The following is a 23,888-nucleotide window of genomic DNA, read 5'->3' as shown; positions in this document are numbered from 1 at the left end:
CAACCAGACTGCCCAACATGAATCCCATCAAACATGCATGGGACATAACTGGGAGGTCGGTTCATGCACAAAATCTTGAACTGGCAACATAGCTCAATATTTCTGCAAGGAGCTTCGAACGACTTTTTGCATCCATGCCATGTTAAGCTGCTGCACTATGCCCGGCATAAGGAGTGCTGTCAGGATATTAGGAGATACCTCATGACTTCTGTCACTTCTGTGTAATTATTATTACCATTGTAATCAGATTTTAATAACATTTTTGTGTTTGACTTACTTCTACGCTTCAGAGACCCCTCTCTGTGGGAATGCAATTCATCTGAGGAAAACTCCCATTTAAGGTAAAGACTATTTGTCCCCCCTGTGATTCATTAAGGGGAGTACGTACGTCCTATACCCACAGTGTTAAATTTGCAATATTTGATGACCCATTATCTCAGAACCTGTGACAGATAGAGATCTGAAATTTTTGGGATGTATAGTATTGAACCAGAATCAAAATGTACAGAGAAATAATTAGCTGGTTATGATTTTTTTAAAATGTGGCTCAATATTTTCTTTTAAAAGTCCGGTAGAGGTAGAGATGTTTTGGGAGGTTCAGTAGCTGCAGTATACTAAGTGGTAACATAGTGTAAAATTAGAGATATGTATCTGTAATAGTTCCTGAGATAATGGGGCAAATTATTTTAAAAATGTCATTTCTGGCAAATCAAGTTCAAACATTTTATTTGATATTAACTTACACACCGAGGCATGCCAGCTTCTAGAAACAGGCAGGCCCATAATCAGCATTATCTGGATCCTGTTCTTGTCTATCCTGCAAACCTAGAAGCTTCCTTCTTTTCCTGCCTCTTGCTTCTTTAGTCATTTCCTCTGCTGCACGCTGGGCTTTCATGATCCTAAGTCAATCCATTCGCTGAAAGGCTTGCAGTGTGTAGGCACCTGGAGTGATATCAAGTTCCTCTAGTACCCCAATTCTTCCTTTTATACCATCATTAAGCATTATCACAGCATCACAAACACCCAAGCATAGAGTTTTCCTTCCAACAAAGACATTTTTTGGTATATGTGTCCAAATTACATTATTGAAAGACTCATTCGGGTTTTGTGTTGGACCATGGAGACATTTGGAAAGAAGGTCAGGATGAACTAATTCTCTATATGTTGGTTTAATAGCTTCCACCACTGCAGATGGTATGTTATTTTTGTGCCTAAATTGTTCCTCGCTACCCGCTGCCTGAGCTTTGTGGTACTTGCACCATGAATCAGCACCAGGTGGACAAAGACCATGTATAGGTGTATCATCAGTGGAAGATTTGTGGAAGAATGTAGCCCACACTGCTTGTTTCATCCCTTGTAGGTCATGTGTATTGTTTCTTACTGCCATTCCATAATAATGCTGGAGTTCATCAATGTTTTTGTCTGTAAGTCTTCCTTTAGCATTTAGAGTCTTTCCATCTCATAACGTCTCTTTTCCTTTTGTCTGCTTCAATTTTCGGAGATGTGTTCCTGTCCGTTTTTGAATGTGGCCCACACATTCAATCTTAACAATCTGCTTATTACCATAAGGTTGGCTTTCCACTACTGATTTGTAAGCTTTTGAATCACCATCCCCCAAGTACTCAGTGTAACACACACCTCTCTCCTGTTGTGAATGTCTGAACATAGAAACAACTGCAGTAGCCTCCATACCCCCACTAGTTCCCTCATAATTCTTAGCACAATTTGTTTTATGTCTTTCACTTGTTTCATCAACTGATTTACACTGATGACAGTATTTAGTTAGCACTTCAATGTCTAAAACTTTACCTGTGTCAACACTAGTGACAGTTGCAACTGCATTTTTGATGTGTGACCCCTCTTCTGCCATGTGCCATCAACTGCCACAGATAAGTCTGTTGTGTTATTTAATTCTACTGCTTCTTTAGCAGCAGCTTTCATAGAAGCAACAGATTTGACACATTCACCAATTACTTCTGTGTACTTACTTGATCTGGTTGGTGGGTTTGGCAAGTTCAGCGTTGCACATAATCCTTCAGCTGCAGTCAATCCTTTCCAAATGCACTTCATTCCATACAGGAATCTAACATTGCTCTCAAACAAGTTATTCTTGCGCTTTTCGGAAGTCCAAAATGATGTCGAGAGCCTGAAAACTTCGCACTGAATATCAAGTTTGTTAGCCAGTCCAGTCCTTGCAGATGAGTCCTCAGAGATGCTAATTTGCCCACCACAAACCTTTCATGACACAGCATCTTGCAAAACTTGTCCTAACACACTCAAATCTAAAAGAACATAACCTAAACTATTTTGATATTTGCCAATAAATAAATCCTCATGGTCTCCAAGTTTCCTCTCCAAAGCACTAGTAAGCGTGTCCTTATCATGGGTCTGTGAAAAACCAATTTCAGGATCAACACTGGATTCAGATTTTGTGATATGCTGATTTCCATGGAAACATCGCTTCTTAAAACAACCCTCTCTTTTTGTCATGTTGAAAAGAGGTATAAGAGTGTAGAATAACACACCAAACCACAAAGTTTTTGGTTCAAAACTTATGAAACACGACAACCACAAAGTAAATAAACAAAATGCATGTGCTATACCGCCATTTCTGTTTACACAGTGCATCCAACCTCTTAATACAAACATTAACATGATTTCAAGGAATAAATAGCTGAAAACCACAGCCTTCTAGATTGAATAGTTCAAGAGATAGAGATACTTAGGCAAGTCAGTGCAGAACGATCAGATAATTTTACACACACACTATTAACTTTGAAATGATAAAACTACACTTCCAATTGGAATTTTTCGACAAATAATGCATCAAATTATTCAGGAGAGATCAAATATTAATAAGAGATAATAATCCGAAAATGTCACTTTTTGACCAATTCCGCCATACGTACTCCCCTTAAGATGGGACTGACTGTTATGTAAGCAACAGGTGTATCATTCAGATATCAAATGACTAGCACAACACTGACATAAGGTACGATTACTTTACTTCCTTATTTCACGATGTTACAAACATTTGTAAATACGGGAGCTATACACTACTTGAATGACAATACAGTTCCAAGATTCATTATCACTAATGTTAATCAGACCTCTACAGGTAGAAAATAAATCTTTAACTATTGCAGGTAGGAATGTTATCGGAGGTAGCTGGAGCATTAAGCTCGCATGTTAATAGTCTTCCCTCCACCAGGTCCCTTTCCTCAGAAAATTCTAAGCGAAGACCAGAGAGCTTCACAGCCATCGATCTCTTATGGCGACCTACATCACAACGTTTCTTTCGTGGCCTTTTCCGTTTGGTTGGCATTGGTCCTTTTGGATTGTGCAGCTTAAGGTGAGCCCGCAGAGTAGTCTGAAGCAAAAATACAAAATTCACAAAATATGAACTGTCATGTTAGAGCTCTACAAAACTAGCAATGTATGCTTTGATTCACATCATGCATATGCAATAAGTTATCACCAGGACCTTAAACTGTTATATACAAGATGTCGCAACTAACAACAGGAAGAATATGATTAACAGTTGTGAAGTTATAGGTACTCATATTATGAACAGAGAAAGAGAGAATTTAATTCTTACCATTTCAAGAAGCAAAGATACCTCTACAATTTAGACAAGGTTGCCGAAAGTTTAGCTCATGGAAAACAAAAGACAAAACAGTGGCTCATAATAGTACACCCACCAGACTACACATCATATCCATTTCCCTGCTGCATTCTTTATATTTTATTATATAATTACCACTTTATGGTAAAGCATATGACTGCAGCATGTTGCTGAAATGGAACAAACTAGTTTGTTTAAAACAATATTAATGAAAAACATGAAATAAGAACTGAGTTTAACAAAAATTACATTCTTACTCTACCACTGAAACAGTTACTAGCATTGTCCTACACAACTAAAGCATTTAGCTCCACAAAAGGGAATATTTTAAAAATACGATCAGAAGACATGCACTTCTGTTTTCAGTTAACCAAGTAAACACCATAAAATCAAACATCACTCAAGATACCTACAATGAAATTTACCTCCTTCATAAAATAGGGAGTGAAGTCAATAACGGCAATCTTCCTTTACCTTTTACACATAAATCAAACATAATTTCTCTCTCTGCAAAGTCTGTGAAGTACTGCTATTGTCTCAGTCTTCCTCATGTCAAGATCGTCCATATAATTTTCGTATCATTGTTATCCATTTGCCATAAGTTGGCATGTCATCTTCAAGTTGCTTAAGTAAATGAAACCCATTTTTTTAAATTAAAACTAGTGTTGATACTTTTTTTCATGGATAAAACAGTTCAACTTTTGAATACTTAAAACCAAAATAATTAATATGCTGCAGGCCAATGAGTAATGTTTCAGATACCCCTTGAAGCCTTTTGCAGTAGCATAACTAGATAAAACAAAATTGATTTTCAAACCTTATCAACTGAGATAAAATTTTAGATTTTTATAGCTCTTGTTGCCATCATCCTTTTCAAAGTGGGACAAGTTACGCTACCTCCTATGAGTGTAAAGGTGTCAGGTAACTTCTCTTCCCACCAACCTATAACTGTCAAACATTTTTCTCTCTTTCTGTTGGGTGCCCAAAACTGCCCCCCCCCCCCCCAACTCCCTCCCTGCCCCCCCCCCCCCCCAACTCCCTCCCTCAAAAGTGCTATTTTAAGTGTTATCTCTGTTCACCGCAGACATTTTTGACCCACGATCGAATCGTGGCTGTTACTTTTATAATAGAATCTCAATATATAGTTGCCTGGATCAAGATCCTTGTCACCTCAAATAACATTCTGTAGGTATACTCTAGACAACGTTCTGCCATGGCTGTCTTGTTTAGTCCACTTCGTTTTATATGGCGCCTGTATGCAGCGAAGTGCTCAGTGACTGTGCAGATGGTGAGTGAAAACCTTAATGCTTTTTAAATAAAATGAACTTTTTAACATTTACACCTTTACTCTTCATTTCTACACAATTATTTCCCAACATAGTCACCATGGTAATGAACACATTTCTCCTCGTAAGTGACTAGTTTGTTGATTCCGTCAACTGTAGAATTGATTTTGTTGATGGAGCCACAACCTCTCCTCTGCTTGAACTCATCACTGTCAAAGTGAAGTCCTCGAAGGTGTTCTTTAAGTTTTGCAAACAGATGAAAGTAGGATGGAGCCAAGTTGGGACGTATGGAAGATGATCGATGACAATGAACCCCAGGCATATGACTGCTGTAGATGTCACATGACTGCTGTAGATGTTGCAGCACTAGTGTGTAGTCTGGCTGTCATGCTGAAGGAGATGGTGCTCTTGTGTGGACAAACTCATGGAATTCATGCTTTCAGTTTTCTGAGGTTCTCGCAGTACCTTGGCACGAATTCCAAATGCGCCACACCTTGAACATCCCAGGAAGCTGTGAGCATGAGTTTGCCTACTGATTGCATGATCTTGACCTTTTTTGGCATTGGTTATCCTTTGTGGTGGAATTCCCATGGTGCACTGATGTTGCTACAATCACAACCATATACACCTTTCATTCTTCTACGAATTCAATGACATTTTCTGTAGGTAGAAACTCAGCTACAGCACACCTTTTTTCACAAATAGACAGTTATATTATACAATGCCACGTTACACACTATAATTGGGAGCTCACTAACAGCGTAGGGTTGCAACGTGCATCAGCAAAGTGGGAGAGTTAATAAAGTAATACGCATGACATACAATACACCAGGTACCGGCAACAGAATAAAAACTTCGGAGGCATTACCTTCCAGCACACTCTCATAGCCACCATAAAATCTGCATTAATGGACCCACTGTTAAGGAAATCCCACTTTTAAGCAATATTTCCATCAGTCCCAGCAAAACTTCCATAAGAACAATTTTATTCCTCCCCAGTTTTACATAAATTCTGTTTTTAAGAAATAAACTTGAAATATTCTACAAATTAAAATCCAATTTTCATGCAGTTTCTAATAAGTCTAATGTGCGTCACATTTATGTTGGTTTCACACAGATTGAACATACAGCTTGTTGTGTGATTGCAGTAAATTGAAATCTATTTTTGTTGGTTGACATATACCTAGATTGCAGTTTCTTGTTCGATAACTAATTCCCTTGTAGTGATACCAGAAATGAAGTGAATGAATTAAGAGATTTTGTCCTACCCAACATGGAGGTTTGGTTATGTGATCAGACATCACAGTGACTGAGTGCTATCAAATTTATCAGTTTTACTTTTTTGGAGTTGGGGCCTGCAAACAGAGAAAGATTACAATTCAGCAAAAGCCGACTATCATTCACGATGTAGAAGGCAATCTTAATATAAAACTTTCTGACATGTACAAAATAGTTTTTAAAATGGTTTCAAGGAATGAGAAATGGCAACAGCCTTACTATAAGTGGAAACGTACTGCAAGACGACTTGTGAAAGTGCCCTAAATGATAGGTGATAAAAATTTCTGTGTGTTGAACGGCTGGTCGGATCACTAAAAAAACTTTATATTTTCAACACAGATGGAATTGGTGTCTTATAATTTACTTCCTGCAAAAGCATATCCCCTCCAGGGAGAAAAATGCCATGGAGATAAAAAAAAATGAAGAAAGAATGACTGCATAGCTGCGTGATGGAAGGGAAAGGTTTGTTGCCTCCACTAAGAGCAAAATTTAGAACTGTCATGTGTTTCAAAAATATTATAACACTGACTTGTATTTAACAAGTATAACAGCAATGCCTGAATGATTTCAGAAATCTTTACATGGTATCACAATAATTTAGATGACAAGATGGGAGCAACAGGAAGGAAAATAATACTTATCATCCACTCCACTGATACCCCGTACACACGAAGGAAACACCAAATCTGAGGGACGTAAAGGTTGTGTTCCTTCCTCTGAACAGCACAAGCCATCTGCAGCCTCCAGACCTAGGCATAATACCTTCTGTTAAAGCCAATACAGAGTTGCAGCTGTGCAAAAGTCAATTAAATTTCTTGTGTGGAAGGAAGTGATTAAGACTCAACAATGCAAATTTTGTTTCAGCCTGGAACTGTGCAACAAGACTGACTGTGTGCAGTTGTTTCACAGTTGGAAAATCAGTTGCTGTTGAAGATGCCCTTCTTGCAAGAGAAGAATGGAGTAGAGCCAGATATGTTCCTGAAAATTCAACATTCCAGAACTGGTTCTTGTGCCGACTATGTTCTCGCCTGAGATGAATGTAACTGAGATGTGTGAAGGAACATGGAGACACAGGAGGGGGCTGCGAAAGTGGTGACAACAATGAAGAAGAAGAAGAAGAAGAAGAAGAAGAAGAAGAAATGGAGGAGGAGGAGGAGGAGAGGAGATGTTGCATCAAGTTTTGTAGCTGCTGGACCAGGAACTGACAAATCAGAAACTACTTTTTCTCTTTTAATGCAGACAAATCAATTCTAATTAATATCAACCAACTGGAGCAACAACTCTTCTTCATAAAAAATATTAAAGGATGTGTTCTGTGAAATTGTGTGTGTGTGTGTGTGTGTGTGTGTGTGTGTGTGTGTGTGATGTGGTTTTGCTGCATGGCCTCACTTGCACTGTGTTTCTAGAGTGTTAGGTGCGGTGACTTCCGTATGTTGCACTGGGTTTCATCACCCTGTGCAGTTACTCTGAGACTTAAAGTTTTTCATTTTAAAGGTCCTCTAGAAATGAGTTATTGCACAGACAAATACACAGGTACATCAATATCGTTTCATGGCTAAATATTACATCTTTCCTGTAGTTTTAGAAGCCTATGACAAAACCAACATGTCACTTTGGATTCACCTCAGTAACTTAGTGTTCTTTCTTTCTTACTCTTTCACAACATCAGTTGTCCTCCATATATTCATCATTGTAACAACTCTACAAAAGGATGAAGCTATCTGCAATACTGCTTTTACACATTAGCAGTCGTTGGGAACCACAGTAATAACTTTTGCACTACTCATTTGTTGCTTCCGTTTTGGATGTCTTTGATAATTTTATGTATGATTTGTTTCATTTAGTATGTCAAACTGAATGCTTGAGGCCAGATTTCCTGCCTGTGAGTAGACACACTGGGTAAACACTGTGACTGTGGCGCATCTCCATCCAGTTTAACACCCTGTCAAACGGTTTCTTTAATTTTTATTAACTTCCTGTGCATTGGCAATGGACAACTGTCTGCCAAAACACTCTAGAAATGGAAAATTTAAACCCTTCTTGTTTGTTTGTGATGCACAGTAACTTTTCTGCAAGCAAATTTCCAGGGAAGACTGGAGGACTCTTTGGAAGTTTGGCATTATATCCCATGATTATAAACCAAATAAAATTTCTCTATGTGACTTCCAAAACAAGACAATCAAGGTTTCCGAACACTACTTTTTGTTGGTGTTCAAATAATACTGGTGTATTGGGAAAAGGCAATTATACATAAATTTTGTTTCAGTGACACATTAAACACTGTGCTTTTAATTCTTGTACTTCACGTACTAATAGATATTAGAGCATCTGAAATTTGTAAAGTTTTTTTTGTTTGTGATTGTAGTAATTCATCTGAGACACTTCAAAGTCAGAATCTCAAAGTGTTTGAACATTTTTCACATCTTCTGTATGTATTTCTCATCCTTCTTTTGGATCCACACTTTGGACCGACCACTATCAAAGTTAAAAAAATATTTTTATTTTGTTTTTCTTTTCTTTTTTGTTTTGTTTTTCATTTAGCTGTAGAGACATGTCAATGTAATGTCATCCTTCCCATGCAGTTATCTGTGGTTAATAATTTTTTTAATTATATGATAAGCCTCAAAACACTGCACAATGCACAGTGGTATATTTCATGTTCTGCTTTTGTAGGTTGTTTCTCAATGCACTTTCTGTTTTGAGCAAATAGTGCATCTATGTGTTGGCATACCCTTCTTTGAGTGATTACTCTCTGTAACACTTATAAAATTCTCCCAGGTAAATCATAGAGGATTCTTATTGTCGAAGTGCCTTCCATTGCTTTCCACTTTTATGTGGAATTTCTCTTACCAGAGAATTGCTATGGCATTTTTTTGTCCTGTTACTGCTCGATGGAGAGCATGAGCATTTAAAAAGCACAGGTTGACGACATGGAACCTTTTATACCACTTCAAAGTCTTCTGCACTGATTCAGCTGAACTCGATAGCATATCAGTACAGTCAAATGTTCCCATACTCAGATTATATACTGTAACACACTGAAAAAGAGAGAGAGAGAGAGAGAGAGAGAGAGAGAGAGAGAGAGAGAGAGAGAGAGAGAGAGAGAGAAGAAGAAGAAGAAGAAAACTCAGTTTTCTACATCTGAAAAATGTCTGCAGTTTCAGAAGTGATTACAACCACACTTCTCTTTATCATACCACTTCAGGGCAAGTGTTATATTAGTGGAATTAAAACAGAGTTTCTCCTCTTCTCAGTTTGTCCCGTAGTTTTGGCATATTGTGCCTGGTCCTGCAAAAAGTACAAAATGTGGCCATTCTGTGGTTACGAAGGTCCAGGGTCAAATACCAATTTTAATGTACAGAGTATGTCTTGGTTTCAAATATGGTTTCATGTGTTTTGCCCCTATGACACCAAGTTTCACCAAATTGTACTATCCAATTTCTGTGGTTGTAGCTCTATACACAACAAAATCTAAGACATAACCAATCTGGCAGCCACACAGCACAAATGTTTTTATTCCAAATCAATTTCTTTCCTTGAAACAACAATAAGCTTTTGTCAATGCAGAGCTTTTGATGTGGATAAATCACACTCTGGGACATTCTGAGAACTTTATCTACAATAATTCTAATTTTGTGTAACCTGTATCCTTTTTTGCTGGCAGCATTGTTGCCAAAGTGAAGCATTCTCAAGATTAAAAGGAAACGGTCTCTGGACATAATTTTGCTGGAAACTGAAATTTTCAGACTTTTCCACATGAGCCACAAGCAGACAAATAGCAATGAAGGAATGGAATTTCTCATATCCCATTTCTTTCCAGCTTGACATTCGAGAACACACAGATTTTGGCGTATTTGCCTTGGTGTATAAATAACATCTGTGCGTTTTATCTGTAACAGATTTTATTAAATTTTCTATTGAAAATATCAGGAAAAATAATAAAATGCTGAAATTTTGCTCTAATCCACACTTGCATTATGAAGCTGAATTGTCGAATGCATGCACAAATGCAAGAAAATCACTCTCCTTCCAGTCACGCACATCTCTAAAGCATCCTCTTGTTCCAAATATTTTGCTTTCACTATCAGAAACTTCAGATTCTGAACAACTTTCATCTCTTGTAGAAAGAGGCTGATGTTTTGCATCAGATGACGTACACAGTTCAGGTCTTTTGAGCAGTGATCACTTTCCAAGTGTTCCTTCTCGCAATCATTTCCAATTAGAATCTCCACGATTTCCTTCTCTGTACAACCATAATGGCATGCCATTTTCTTTGTCAGAAATAAAGGTGAAAACAGCAACACAAATAAGAGCACAGCAGCACATGCACACAGGCCAAATGTTTGGCAGGTAAAGTGCCTTGCAAGTTAACACATCCAGAACAGGACGTCTGGGAGCACAAACGATTCAGCAAGGTGTTCGTAAACACATCTAGAGCACCTTACAGATGGTGCATGTAAATATGTCCATAGGGATTGGGGACACTAGCAGCTGCACGTGTTAATACGCCTAGAGCAGTATGAGGGTTAAGAAAAACCCCTGTTTAAGGAAGAAACATTTAGGCCACCACAAGTTCACTAAAAAGGGGTTTTCCTGTGTGTTCCATGCTACATGCTCCAGCCATTACTTTCTTCAATAACTGGCAACGATGGGGTAAGCACCACACCAGACCACTGTTTCCGCTTCTAATTCTCCTACAAACATTTGTACACTCAGATGAATACTGCTGCCCTTCTTAAAATATTACTTACCGCATCTGCCTTTTGCCACCCATTACGAGCACTGCAGTAGGAAAGTGCCCTCACCATACTTTAACATGAAAATCGATAATGTAAGTTCTACACACACCCTAAAGCACATGCTACACATAGACATTATATGGTGACACTACTAGCTGGAGCATCCCACAGATACCTGCTCCTTGACACTGTGCATTGCCCCAACATCCACCTTCTTATGCACATGCTACTATAGCATATTCAAAGCGGTAGCTTGGCCTCCATCCCTACTATACATTTGATGTTGCGAGTGTACACTGTTAATACGATTCACGAACTGCTGCAGAGCAGCTTCTACCCAACATATAAAATTGTTTTGTCACACTTAATTGTAAGTGTACTGTGATGAACATTATGAAATGAAAGATGGCACTGTGGTGGGCTCTCCACTGTTGCTGGCCATGTGAATTTCTTTATGGCACATTTCAAGGAACAAGCTTTCAACTGTGTGATCTTAGGCTTTTCGGCAAATTAACTGTTTGTACTGTTCTCGGGTCTCCTGCCAGGTGCAGTCATTTTCAAACTATGGTATTTCGACAGCGTTCCTTGCCGTCATCTTCAGGTGATACCTGCAGACAGAGTGTCTCCGCTGAATCTCCTCCCCTTTATACCCTGATCGCTCCCCACCCCTTCCCCCGCGTCATGCCGCACGCGGCGCTGCGTGGAGTGATGGCAGGGAGGGGCGGGCTGCTGGCTGTGAACTGTGGACCATCAGATGTCTTGTGGCCTTCGTCGGGCTTGGAAGTCGCTTTGGGTCGGCACTGAACTTTTAGTTGGATGAGTGCTGGGTCTCAGGCATTGCTGAGGTTTAACCCGGCGTTGAACCTCGAGGTGCTGCACCCCCAGGGCTCTATGGGTTACCAAAGGTGCACAAAAAGGATGTTCCTTTGCACCCTATCGTCAGCAACATGGGCGCTCCAATATACCAGCTAGCCAAATATTTAACGGCGGAATTAAGCCCTCACATCGGGAAATGTCAGCATCACATCACTCCACGCAGCGTGTGGCATGATGCGGGGGAAGGGGTGGGAAGCGATCAGAGTATAAAGGGGAGGAGATTCAGCGGAGACGCTCAGGCTGCAGGTAGCAGCTGAAGATGACGAGGAACGCTGTTGAAATATCATGGTTTGAAAACGACTGCACCCAGCTGGAGACCCAAGAACAGTGCAAACAAGCTTTCAACTCTTCACTGCTTTGCCCACTTTTTTTGTCAAGTATGCTTATTATATTGTTAATATCACTTCACAATGAGTTAATACACGGCTACATATTGGGATACTATTATAAAAAATTAAAAAACAACTAAGTTTCAATCACAGAGCAGTAAATTCAACTGAGAAGAGGTGTCCCCCTAGTAGGGTGCGGGGAGGTGGGCTTTGGACAGCAAACAGAAACAGTGGAAAATGCCTGACCATTACAATCACTGGCAACAGCTGTTTAAATTATGACTTTGGCCTTTCATACATGCTACCATTATTACACCTGTGGCAAACTGCTTTCTTAATATTCCTCCTCTTGCATAATCCAACCTACCTCTGGAATGTTCTGCACCCTGGCACCTAGCATATGTAAATGGTATATATTGCCTTTCCCGGCAGTCCGAAGTCTAAGCTCCTGAGGACGATGGCAACGATAGCTATTGAAAATCTGATAATTTTTTCATAACTGGTGTGACTTTAAAAAAGAACATTTTACTCAATGTTTGAGATGGTTTGATTACTTGTGAGCCTTGTCATGTATACATTTGTTTTATGTTTGAACAATTACACTGATAAAAACAGAAAGTGTTGTACCTTGAAAACTTTAACCGAATGCTACCTAACCGACACTCCAGTATTCCCAAGCTTGTGGCATATGTTGGTCACAATTTCACCCTTGTGCGAACACAAGAAGAAAGGAGGGTTGCTCCAACTGGCTGTGATGAATAAACTGATAATAGCAGGTGATAACTGGGCGGACGTTGCAGGCAGATCACCACCTGAACTGTCAGTAACAGATTACTGGAACCTGGGTTGAGGTTTCAAGTTGTGATGTGTCATTTGCTACTGACACCAAACCACAGGCAACAGAGATTTGGATGGTGTAGAGCGAGAGTCAAGTGGAACATTGCATGGCAGTGATTCCTGAGACCCATATATCTCCAAATTCTGGAATCACTGTCTGGGGACCTAGATATGACAACTTGACTGATTTTATAATTACTGAGGGAGTCTGAATGCTAACTAATATGTGGCAGGTATAGTAAACCCTGTTGTCATACCTTCATGACCAAGCTACTAAATGGTATATTCCAGTACAAGTGTGCGAAACCCTACACAACAGTACATGCCACAAACACCTTAAGAAATGACATTGCTGGTGGTGGATTGGAGTTGACCTCGTGGCTAAAGATAATATGTACATGTCACACCAATGTCAGAGGGCTTTCCTCTTGTCACTACTGCTGCTGTTCTCCCCTTGCTACCTGCCACTGTCATTTGTTGCAGCACAGGAATCCAGGATTCATTTTAGTTCAGGCTTTCCTCTTTCTTGCTGAAGCTACCAGCACATTTGTGGCTTCTCTGAAAAACTTTTTATGACATGGTCAGTCTCATACAGCACGTGCTCCACCACGGCTGATTTCTCCACCTGCAATATCATTTATTTTCAGTGATCCTGGTGTTGATGGCTTGTCCAGTCTTTTCCACAGACATTTCTACACATATAGGATACATGATATATTCCAGACATTTCAAGTGTCCCTTTTGTTTTTTGCTGATTTGATCATCTTGGTCAGCTTGTACATAGTCCTTACACTGTACCTGTGCAATATATGGCTGATTCTGTCTATCATCCTGGGGACATATGGCAGAAAGGCCATACCCGACATTCCTTCTTTTCAAGTGTCACTGTGCTGAGTCTCAGATTTTGTGACACTTCTTACGCAACTGCTGGGTGCATCCACTGCTCCTCAGGACACTCCAGGTATTGCTTCCCCAGTCCATGGTGCTGCAGCTCAAATTTTCATCTTGTGTGTATTACAAGGGTATTAATTATTCCTCTTTTCTGGGTTGAGTAATGATTTTACAGTTTCTGCAGGTGTCAGTCCACATGCGTTGGGTTACGACACACACTATGTCCCTGGTTCTCACCATTCCTCACAACCATCACATCTAGAAAAGGTAGCTGTTGGTCCTTTTCTACCTCTGTAATAGATTTTATTTCGAAATGGAGACCATTCAGGTTTCTTAGGAAGTCACCAAGCTGCACCTCACTGTGGTCCCAGACATTGAGTAGCTATGACATTCCTCTGTTACAGCTTAGATTACCAAGGTGCTAAGTACAGTGCCTATCTTTTGAAGTGCACTGGCACTGTGAAGAAATTGGCCACCAATGAACTAAGTGGAGTATCCCTGGGCAATACCTTACAGCCGTACATAGAAATCAACATTTCACATGAAGTTGCTAGTGTTAAGATTAAAAAGCTTGGTGGTGATGTGCTAGAAATAGAACCTGATGCTCCAGAAAAATCATTGAGTGGCACTCTGAAAAACAAGGAAACACCACCAAAGCTTAGCAGTATGCAGTTGAGTCCAAGTTTTAGTTTATTCAACTTCTCAATGAAATCTCCTGAGTCTCTTATGTATGGTCAGTCTTTTCCACTGCTGAAGCAAAGGAAGAGGAGATTAATGTCAACGCCCCGTCGACAACAAGGTCATCAGAGATAGAGCAGAAGCTCGGATTAGGGATGGGTGGGGAAGAAAATCAGCTGTGCCTTTTCAAAGGAGCCATCCCGGCATTTGCCTTAAGTGAGCTGAAGCAGAGGGACCAGGTGTTTTGCCAGTATAGATGTGCTGGTTTTGAGAAACAGAGAGATACAAGATGCGACACAGAGTAGCAGTAGGTACTTTAACAGTTGCATTAGAAACTGTTATGAAACCTTAGCACTTGAAAAGTGTCACTTCAGAAGAGCAATCCACTGGACAGAATTGACCATATCTTAAGCAAACAAATTTCCCAAGAAGATCTAAGAGTGTGACAGATCAACAAAGGACAAAAGGAGCACACTTGGAATGTCTGGAATATACTACATATCCTGTAAATGTGAAAAAGTTTATATGGGAATGACTGGGCAATTCATCAACACCACGATCATTGAACATGAATGATACTGCAGGGTGGGACAGGTGGAGAAATCAGCCTTGGTGGAGTACATGCTGCGCGAGACTAACTGCATAATAAAATTCACTGACATGGAAGTTCTTGCTGCTGAGTAGAGCTATGTCATGTCTGCTTGTTCAGAGAAGCCACAGAAATCCACTAATATGACAAAACCTTCAGCAAGAAAGAGGATTTTCACACTGCAACGAATGACTGTTGCAGGTAGCAAGGGGAGAACAACAGCGGCAATGGCCAGGGAAAGCCCTTACAAGGGAATGGTCCAAAACAACATGTTGAAATGTGCCCTGAAAATTTTTATAACGGAAGGATACACCAAAAGAAAGTCCCTCTCGTAATATCAACTGCTAAGACACACTGCAGGTATTTTAGAAAAAAGAAAAAAAAATGTTGAAACCTGCTAAATTCGTAGTTCACCAGTGGAAGGACAATTCTACACCCCCTACCAGAGCTGTAGCATGGCAGACACATATCCTTTGTTGATGGCGGCACATCAGTAAACAGATAACATCACTAGGCATGATCGTAATTTGTAAAGCGAATTACGAGTTTCATTGCTAGTTTTCTTTGAAAAAATTGTCCGCAGTAATTGTTCACTCTAATCTGCTACACATTTAGTATTCACAATAACCACCAGTTGCTTTTGCAGTAGCATAAATGTTAACAATCGAGACTGAATTAATATTCACTGTGTTTAATGCTTAATGCTAAGCAAATGAGCAAAACTAGTTTTGCTTCGTAAAATCTGATTATGAACTCTACAAATGGAAGACAGACTTACACAAAGTAATAAAATGAAACATGCAAAACTGTGAAAGAAATACTATTCGAAAAATTTACTGCACAGTGTGGCCACAAAGTACCTTTACTTCTATTAATAACCAACATAACCCCCAAACATGAATGAATAACATGAAAAACAGTTCGTGTGGAGTTTTCTTAAGATATGAATCATGTAGGGTTGCTCATCAGAGGCAATGCATCTTTACAAATGGAGATCTACGAGATTAGGCCTTCCGAATTGCAACTTAAGTGAACATTGCTGATTTCAAGTCGTCTTCAACCTGGTTAATGAGATTCAAGAAATCATACAGTCTAGGAAGTTGCAAAACAACAAAATTTACTTCAAGTAAAAGTGTAGAGGAAATTCCATTAACTCGCAGCTGACATGAAGATGAAGCTTGCTGTTATCCTCACATCTGCTGTGCCTAGTGTCGATCAGTCAGGTTTCACGAAAGAACTTTGAGCAAACCACACTTTCTCATTTAGAGGTTTGAGACAGGGGGGTGGGGGGGAGGGGGGGGAGGGGGGGGGGCCTCAAACAAACCACAGTCTGATGTGCAACTGATTAATGGTACGACACTTTCATATACAACAATGACAATGGAAAGTATGAGTGGGTTACTGTTTCTGCTTTATATCTGTCTCCACGGGCATCACGACACATTACAACATAAAAAAAGAGAGAGTTTTAGAAGCAAAAGTCTTATAATCGACATATCACAATCTGGAAAATAGAAAAGAATAATTTATAACATGTGATTCGAAACTGTTTTCCAACCAGTTGCACACATTAATTAATTGCTTTTGCTGCCACTCTTGGCCTTGACATGACGATATCTTTCTTTCAGGATGAAGATGAAAAGACTGCTGATATAATTCAGATTCCATGTGACTTTCGATAATGAAGTTTCTCGACTTTGGAAATTACTTTTAACGAAATTTTCAGACAGTATAATTTACAATAGTTCCACATCATTTGGGTTTATAAGAAAAACAGTGTTCTTAAATTTTAGTCATTTGTGCTTTATCAGTTTACATTGGCAAATTTTATGAATTTCTGTAAGTATGTTCGGTATGCACCACAATAAGCAAAGCAATGGTTGCGACTATTTCTTACTCCACCATAATTCTATCTCAACAAAGCTAGTAATTACTGCTACATGTCTGAAAGCATTAATTTTTATTTTGTCAGGTGTGAAGCATAAGGTTGGTTGGTTAGTTTAAAAGGGGAGGAAAGGGACCAAACTGCGAGGCCATTGGTCCCTTGTTCCCAGGGGAACAATTACCCAAGGGAAGGCAGAAAACAAAGGCTATGCACGGCACATTAACAGGAGAAAGGAAGAACCAGAAGACCAAGGCTAGGACAACAAATACTACAGTGGACAAAACAGGACAAGAAAACCACAGAGGTGCAAGAAACGGGGAGACGAGATAAAAAACAAGAAATCAGATTACCATGGCTGGCTGACCATGAGAATAAAAAAGGAGAAGCCAGCCAATCTGCAACAAACTAAAACCTCCACACTAAAAGCCCTAGAGTGAAGGACACAGAGGGACAAAGGATGTGCGCTGTAACTCAGATTAACTGATAAAACCCACCCTCACTAATAAAACGCAAACTAAAGCTGCTGCTGAGGCATTGTCGCCCAACACCGCAAGTAGGGTGCTGGGAAAGTTAAAAGTCCACCACAGAGTGGCTAAAACTGGGCAGTCCAGAAAGAGGAGGACGACTGTCATTTGGGAACCACAACGGCACAGAGGTAGGTTCTCGCAACGGAGGATAACCATGTGTGAGCCACATATGGCCAATGCGGAGCCGACAAAGGACAACCAATTCCCTGCGAGAAGCCCGCAGGGAAGACTTCCACACAACCGCAGTCTCCTTAATGACATGGAGTTTGTTGTGCATACTGTTATGCCACTCTGTCTCCCAAAGCCGAAAAACCTTGCGGCGTTAAGACAGAGCACAGGTCCGTTTCAGAGATGCCAATCTCCAGGAGTGGTTTCTGCACAGCCTGTTTGGCCAGCCTGTCAGCAAGTTCATTACCTGGGATTCTGATGTGTCCTGCGGTCCACACAAACACCACTAAATGACTGGACTGTTCCAGGGCAGAGATGGCCTCCTGGATGTTCACTACCAAAGAATGGTGAGGGTAGCACTAGTCGATAGCTTGTAAGCTGCTCAGGGAGTCCAAACAGAGAAGGAATGACTCACCAGAACAGGAATATATGTACTAAGGTGGACGAGATATGGCCACAAGCTCTGCAGTGAATACACCGCAGCCAGCATGCAAGGAATGCTGTTCAATATGGCCTCTCTGGACACAGGCGAAGCCAACATTGCCATCAGCCAATGACTACTCGCTGTAAACAACTCCAGGGCCCCAGAACATGTCAAGGATCGAGACGAAATGACAGCAGATAGTAGCGGGGATAAGAGAGTCCTTAGGGCCACGAAAAAGGTCCAGACGAAGCTTCAGCCAAGGTGTACACCACGGAGGTGTACGTGAATAGACCTCACGTACAGGTGGTAAACGGAAGGACTCCAGTTCGCAGAGAAGGGATCGAATGCGAAACACAATCGTGAGCCCTGACCTGGGCCGCTGATGTGGGAGATGAACTTCTGCAGGTGGGAAAAGGAGACGGTAATTTGGATGCTGAAGAGAACTACGAATCTGTGCAACATAACTGGTAAGCAGTTGCGCACGTTGGATCCACAATGGAGGGACTCCGGCCTCCACTAGGACACTGATCACGGGACTCGTTCTAAAAGCTCCCGTCGCTAGGCGAACGCCACAATGGTGCACTGGGTCGAGTAAACGCAATGCTGAGGGCACCGCCGAACTGTAAACCACGATCCCATAATCAAGGCAGGCGTAGAGCTGCAGCAGCGTAGAGTGATCTGCACCCCAGCTGGTGTTGCTCAGGCAGCAGAGAGCACTGGGGTGCTGACAGCACTCCCACTTAAGCTGACGAAGGTGAGGTAACCAAGTCAATTGGGAGTTGAAAACCAGTCATAAGAGTCGATACGTCTCCTATACAGTGAATGGATTATCATTAAGATAAAGTTTAGGTTCCGGATGAACAGTACGACGCCTACAGAAGTGCATGACAGAAGACTTCGCAGCTGAAAACTGGAGGCCATGGGCTAGAGCCCATGACTGCGCATTGTGAATGGCTCCCTGTAGGTGCCACTAAGCAACACCAGTACTGGAGAAGCAACATGAAATGCCGAAGTCATCCGCATACAGAGAAGGGGAGACCGACGGCCCTACAGCTGCTGCTAGGCCATTATTGGCCACTAAAAATAGAGATACACTCAATACAGAGCCCTGTGGAACACCATTCTCCTGAATATAGGGGGGGGGGGGGGAACTATGGGAAGCACATCTTGGACACAGAAAGTATGGAGCTACAAGAAGTTTTGGATAAAAATTGGGAGGGGGACCCGGACACCTCACTCGTACAATGTGGCAAGGATATGTCGTTACCAGGTCATGTCGTATGCTTTACATAAGTAAAATTGGCAACCAGGTGATGACACCTGGAAAAGGCAGTTCGGATGGCAGACTTGAGGGACACAAGATTATTAGTGGTAGAGCGACCCTGGTGGAAGCCACCCTGACATGGAGCCAGTAGGCCACATGAATCCAATCCAACTGCCGACACATCATATCTTCAAGCAGCTTACAGAGAACGTTGGTGAGGCTGATGAGCTGACAGCTATCCACATGAAATGGATTTTTACTGGGATTTAGCACTGGAATGATGCAATGGAAAGATGCCATCGTACCAGATCCGGTTGAAAATGATGAGGAGATACCACTTGTAGTCAGATGAGAGATGATTAATCAACTGACTGTGGATCCGATCTGACCCAGGAGCAGTGTCGGGGCAATGTGCAAGGGCACTGCAGAGCTCCCACTCTCTAAACGGGGTGTTATAGGGTTCACTGTGGCGTGTATTGAATGAGAGGACTTTTTCTTCCATCCGTCGTTTGAGAGTGCGAAAGGCTGGGGGGTAATACTCCAACGCAGAGGCTTGAGCATAGTGCTCAGCAAACTGCTCGACAATCACGTTTCCATCCATAGAGAGCAAGCCATTGATGTTAATGCCATGGACACCTGTTGGGGTCTGGTACCCATAAAGACATCTGATCTTCGTCCAGACTTGGGAAGGTGACTTATGGCACCAAATGGTCGACACACACTTCTCCCAACACACCTGTTTCCGTCATTTTATAAGCAGACAAACACGGGCACGGAGGAGCTTAAATGCTGTTAGGTGCTCGAGGGAAGAGTGCCGCTTATGTCGCTGTAGAGCTCGTCGACACTATTTGCCTGAGCAACTTCTGGCGACCACCATGGGACTGTCTTTTGCCAGGGACACCCTAGAGAATGAGGGATCATGTTTTCCCCCCGCAGAAATTATTGTTTTAGTGACCTCTTCAATCACAACATCGATGGCACCATGTGGGGGAGATTCGACAGTGACAGCACAGGTGAAGGCTACACAGTCTGCCTTGTTTAAAGCACATCTGGGTAGGCGTCCATGGGCATTACACCGGGAGAGTGACAGAGATATGGGGAAGTGGTCACTACCAAACAGGTCATCATGTGCTCTCCAGTGGATAGATACTTTAAGTCCTGGGCTGCAAATCAATGGACAAGTAACTACCATGGAGTCACACTGAAATGTGTGGGGGGGCTCCAGCATTTGAGAGGCAGAGGTCTAGTTGGGACAGTAAATTTTCAACATATCTCCACAGCCAGTAAGCATGGTGCTACCCCACAAGAGGTTATGGTAGTTAAAATCTCCCAAAAGTAGGAAAGGTTTAGGGAGTTGATCAGTCAGTGCAACCAATACGTTCAGGGGTACCGGACCATCTGGAGGGAGATATACATCGCAGACAGTTATTTTCTGCGTGGTCGGTATCTTAACAGCCACAGCTTCAAGAGGGGTTTGAAAGGGCACAGGTTTACAGCATACTGAGTTCAGGGCATAGACACAAACTCCACCTGACACTATTGTATTCATTACGGTTCTTGTAATATCCCTTATAGATGCGGAGGGCAAGGGTCCACATTGCTGGGAACCAGATTTCCTGGAGGGCAATGCAGAAAGCAGGTGTAAAGCTTAACAGTTGTCGTAGCTGGATAAAACCGCCGCAATTCTACAGGATGATGATGTGTTCGTGAGACTGGGAATACATGAAACACTCAATGAGGCTGTCTACGCCTTAGGGTCACCGACTTATTTCCTGAACAGGCTATATCCATTGTTTCTGAGGGTCTGGGGAGATCTAGGTCCTCAGCGGATGCCAGAATCTTCACTTCATCTTCAGACGCAGAGCTTGTAGGCAGTGGTGGTGCGGGTGGCACCGCAATTCCCTTGATCTGGGGGTCTTCTTTCTGGATTTCTCTTGCTGATCCATGGGTTTCTCTGGCTAGGAGGGCTTCACTGATTCAGTTTCTGGGACTGAGGATGATCATGAAGCTCTATGACCAGCTGCTTTTGAGCACTTCAGCCGCTGGCGGGTGTCATCTTTCCCACTAGCAGAAACCTAGGAATGGTGTGACCCAAGGGACCCTTTCCTAGTGAGAGGAGCCGAAGAAAACTTACGCTTCTCTGGCTGAGAAGTGGGGACAGGTGTCCCCAATGGTTGGGGGTCCAGTGCTCCTGAGGTATGTGGTGCCGGAGCAACAGGAAAGGAAGTGCTCCCCAATGTCTAGGGGGCAGGTGTAGTCTTCCAACTCTGAGAGCTGACAGGAACTCGTGCAACTGATGGGGCTACAACTGTTCTCATAGCGGCAGCATAAGAGGAGGTCATAGCCACAGGATGTAGGTGTTCAAATTTCCTCTTGGCCTCAGTGTAGGTCAGTCGGTCCACGGTGTTTTATTTCATGATTTTCATTTCTCGCTGTAAAATCCTGTGGTCTGCTGGGCAAAAGGAATGATGCTCTCCGCAGTTGACACAGATGGGAGGCGGGGAACATGGAGTATCGGGATGGGATGGACATCCACAATCTCGACATGTGATGCTGGAAGTACAGCGGGAAGACACATGGTCGAACTTCCAGCACTTAAAGCACTGCATTGGGGGAAGAACATATGGCTTTACATCATATGAGTAGACCATCACCTTGACCTTCTCAGGTAATGTGTCACCCTCAAAGACCAAAATGAAGGCAACCTGATTCTCCCTCAAACCCAATGGATGCGCCAGACGAAATGAACTCCTCGTTGCCCTAAGTTGGAACAGCTCGTCGTCAGACTGCAAAAGAAGGTCCCTGTGAAATATGATACCCTGGAACATATTTAAGCTCAATGCATATTTAAGCTCTTATGGGGCGTAATGAATACAATAGTGTCAGGTGGAGTTTGTGTTACAGAAACATCCCCCAGCTTGTTACAAGGAGTAATGTCTATGATTGGGCAGAGGATGCTTTTTTTATCAAGACTAACCCTGACCGCATTTTGGACAAGCCCTCCACCTCCCCAAACTTGTCATCTAAATGCTCTACAAAAATCTGAGGCTTCATTGAGACAAAGGAGTCCCTATCAGCTGTCGTATATACGACGTGCCGGGACAGATAAGGTTCGCTGCCATCCTTAGACTGGCATTCCTCCAATGGTGTGGCCAGGGAGGGGAATGATTTAGGATCATAATTCCTTGCATTGTGCTGAGACTTGGAAAGCTTAGAAACTGCTGGCGTTTCATCACCAGCAAATGAAGATGTGGTACACTTCAACGCGCATCATCCGCTCTGATGCTACCCACTCCGACCAGTGGCCCTCCCCACGGGCACCACCCAGCTGCAGCAAAGGCCAGCTGGCAGGATGGCCATTGCCGGGAGTCCCGATGCCCCATGGTGACGGGCATCTACACCTTGGCATACGTTGGGACTTAACAGCGCAGGCACCAGCACAGCGATCGCTGTGTAGTCAGGGGGCCTACAACCAACAGGGTACATGGCAGCCCCACCACAATGGACTGGCTACCATGCTGGATATGAGGTGCAAAGAATTCCATGGTCGTCGTCGGCGCAGAAAACTACACTGCATAGTGGGTGGAGGAAATCACACCCAGGAAGGTGTCCTGGCTCAAGAGATGGAGGATGAGCGGGACTGCAAAGCCACGATGAGAAAGTGGGCTAAAGATCTCAATGCATGATGGACACGATGCACCACGTAAGGCGCCCTTCCCCAATTGGCTCCCTCTTCAGGAAAAATTTGAGAAATGGAGGTCAAACCCTACAGGGGACCATCACATAAAAGCCAAAACATGTGAGACTCCTTTTAGTTGCCTCTTATGACAGGCAGGAATAGCTCGGGGCTATTCTAACCCCTGGTCCCGCAGGGACATTGCTGTAAGGAAAATGTTTGTTTTTGTCTTTCAAATGACACTTCACTTTACTGTGACAACTGTGAGGACTAAACAAGGAGCATTTTCATTGTTACTAAAATATACATTATTCAAAAATTATCGTAAGAACTGTGCTACAGGACTTGTAATAAAATTAAAGACATGACTGATGCAAGTAGTCTGCACTGTAATGTCAATTTGCTTTCTTCTGTTAGTTACTTTTGTCCAAATTACACATGCAACAATTTAGCTGTCGATACGAACTGCCTCTTTCCAAAACAGCAATGAACTGTGACATTTTTTGTAGAGTTCAGGTGCTTCAAATTTGCTTGTGTCACTTTGGATATTAGCACTATGCACTGCTATGCACTCTTCAAAGCCAATCACATACTAGGCAGGAAGGGCCATACAAACCTGTCATTAAGTGGTTCTTCGTATGACAAGAATGAGTAACTTCACACACACACACACACACACACACACACACACACCCCTAAGATTCTGTTCTGACAGTACATTTCTTTCGTTGTATTCTTCCTGCATAAAAATTTCGGGGGGGGGGGGGGGGGGCGGGGGGGGGGGGGGGGGGGTTCAACATGTCTGACTGGACCATT

The 23,888-nt window shown here is 42.2% G+C and overlaps 1 protein-coding gene across 4 annotated transcripts in view; it reads right to left on the bottom strand.

Annotated features, from left to right (window-relative positions):
* Positions 1-2,988: 2,988 nt before the first annotated feature.
* LOC124787877 (transcription factor IIIA-like) overlaps positions 2,989-23,888 on the bottom strand; it is a 91,266-nt gene continuing 70,366 nt past the window's right edge. For 3 of the 4 annotated variants that reach the window (XM_047254851.1, XM_047254850.1, XM_047254852.1), the window contains exon 8: positions 2,989-3,370. In XM_047254851.1, coding sequence (XP_047110807.1) covers positions 3,134-3,370 — 237 coding nt within the window. In that variant the 3' untranslated portion in view covers positions 2,989-3,133. The remainder of the gene's footprint in view (positions 3,371-23,888) is intronic. The other variant, XR_007016022.1, reaches the window with a different exon arrangement.

The sequence above is a fragment of the Schistocerca piceifrons genome, chromosome 3, assembly GCF_021461385.2.
Source record: "Schistocerca piceifrons isolate TAMUIC-IGC-003096 chromosome 3, iqSchPice1.1, whole genome shotgun sequence".
NCBI lineage: Eukaryota > Metazoa > Arthropoda > Insecta > Orthoptera > Acrididae > Schistocerca > Schistocerca piceifrons.
This window is presented reverse-complemented; position numbering and strand designations above follow the sequence as displayed.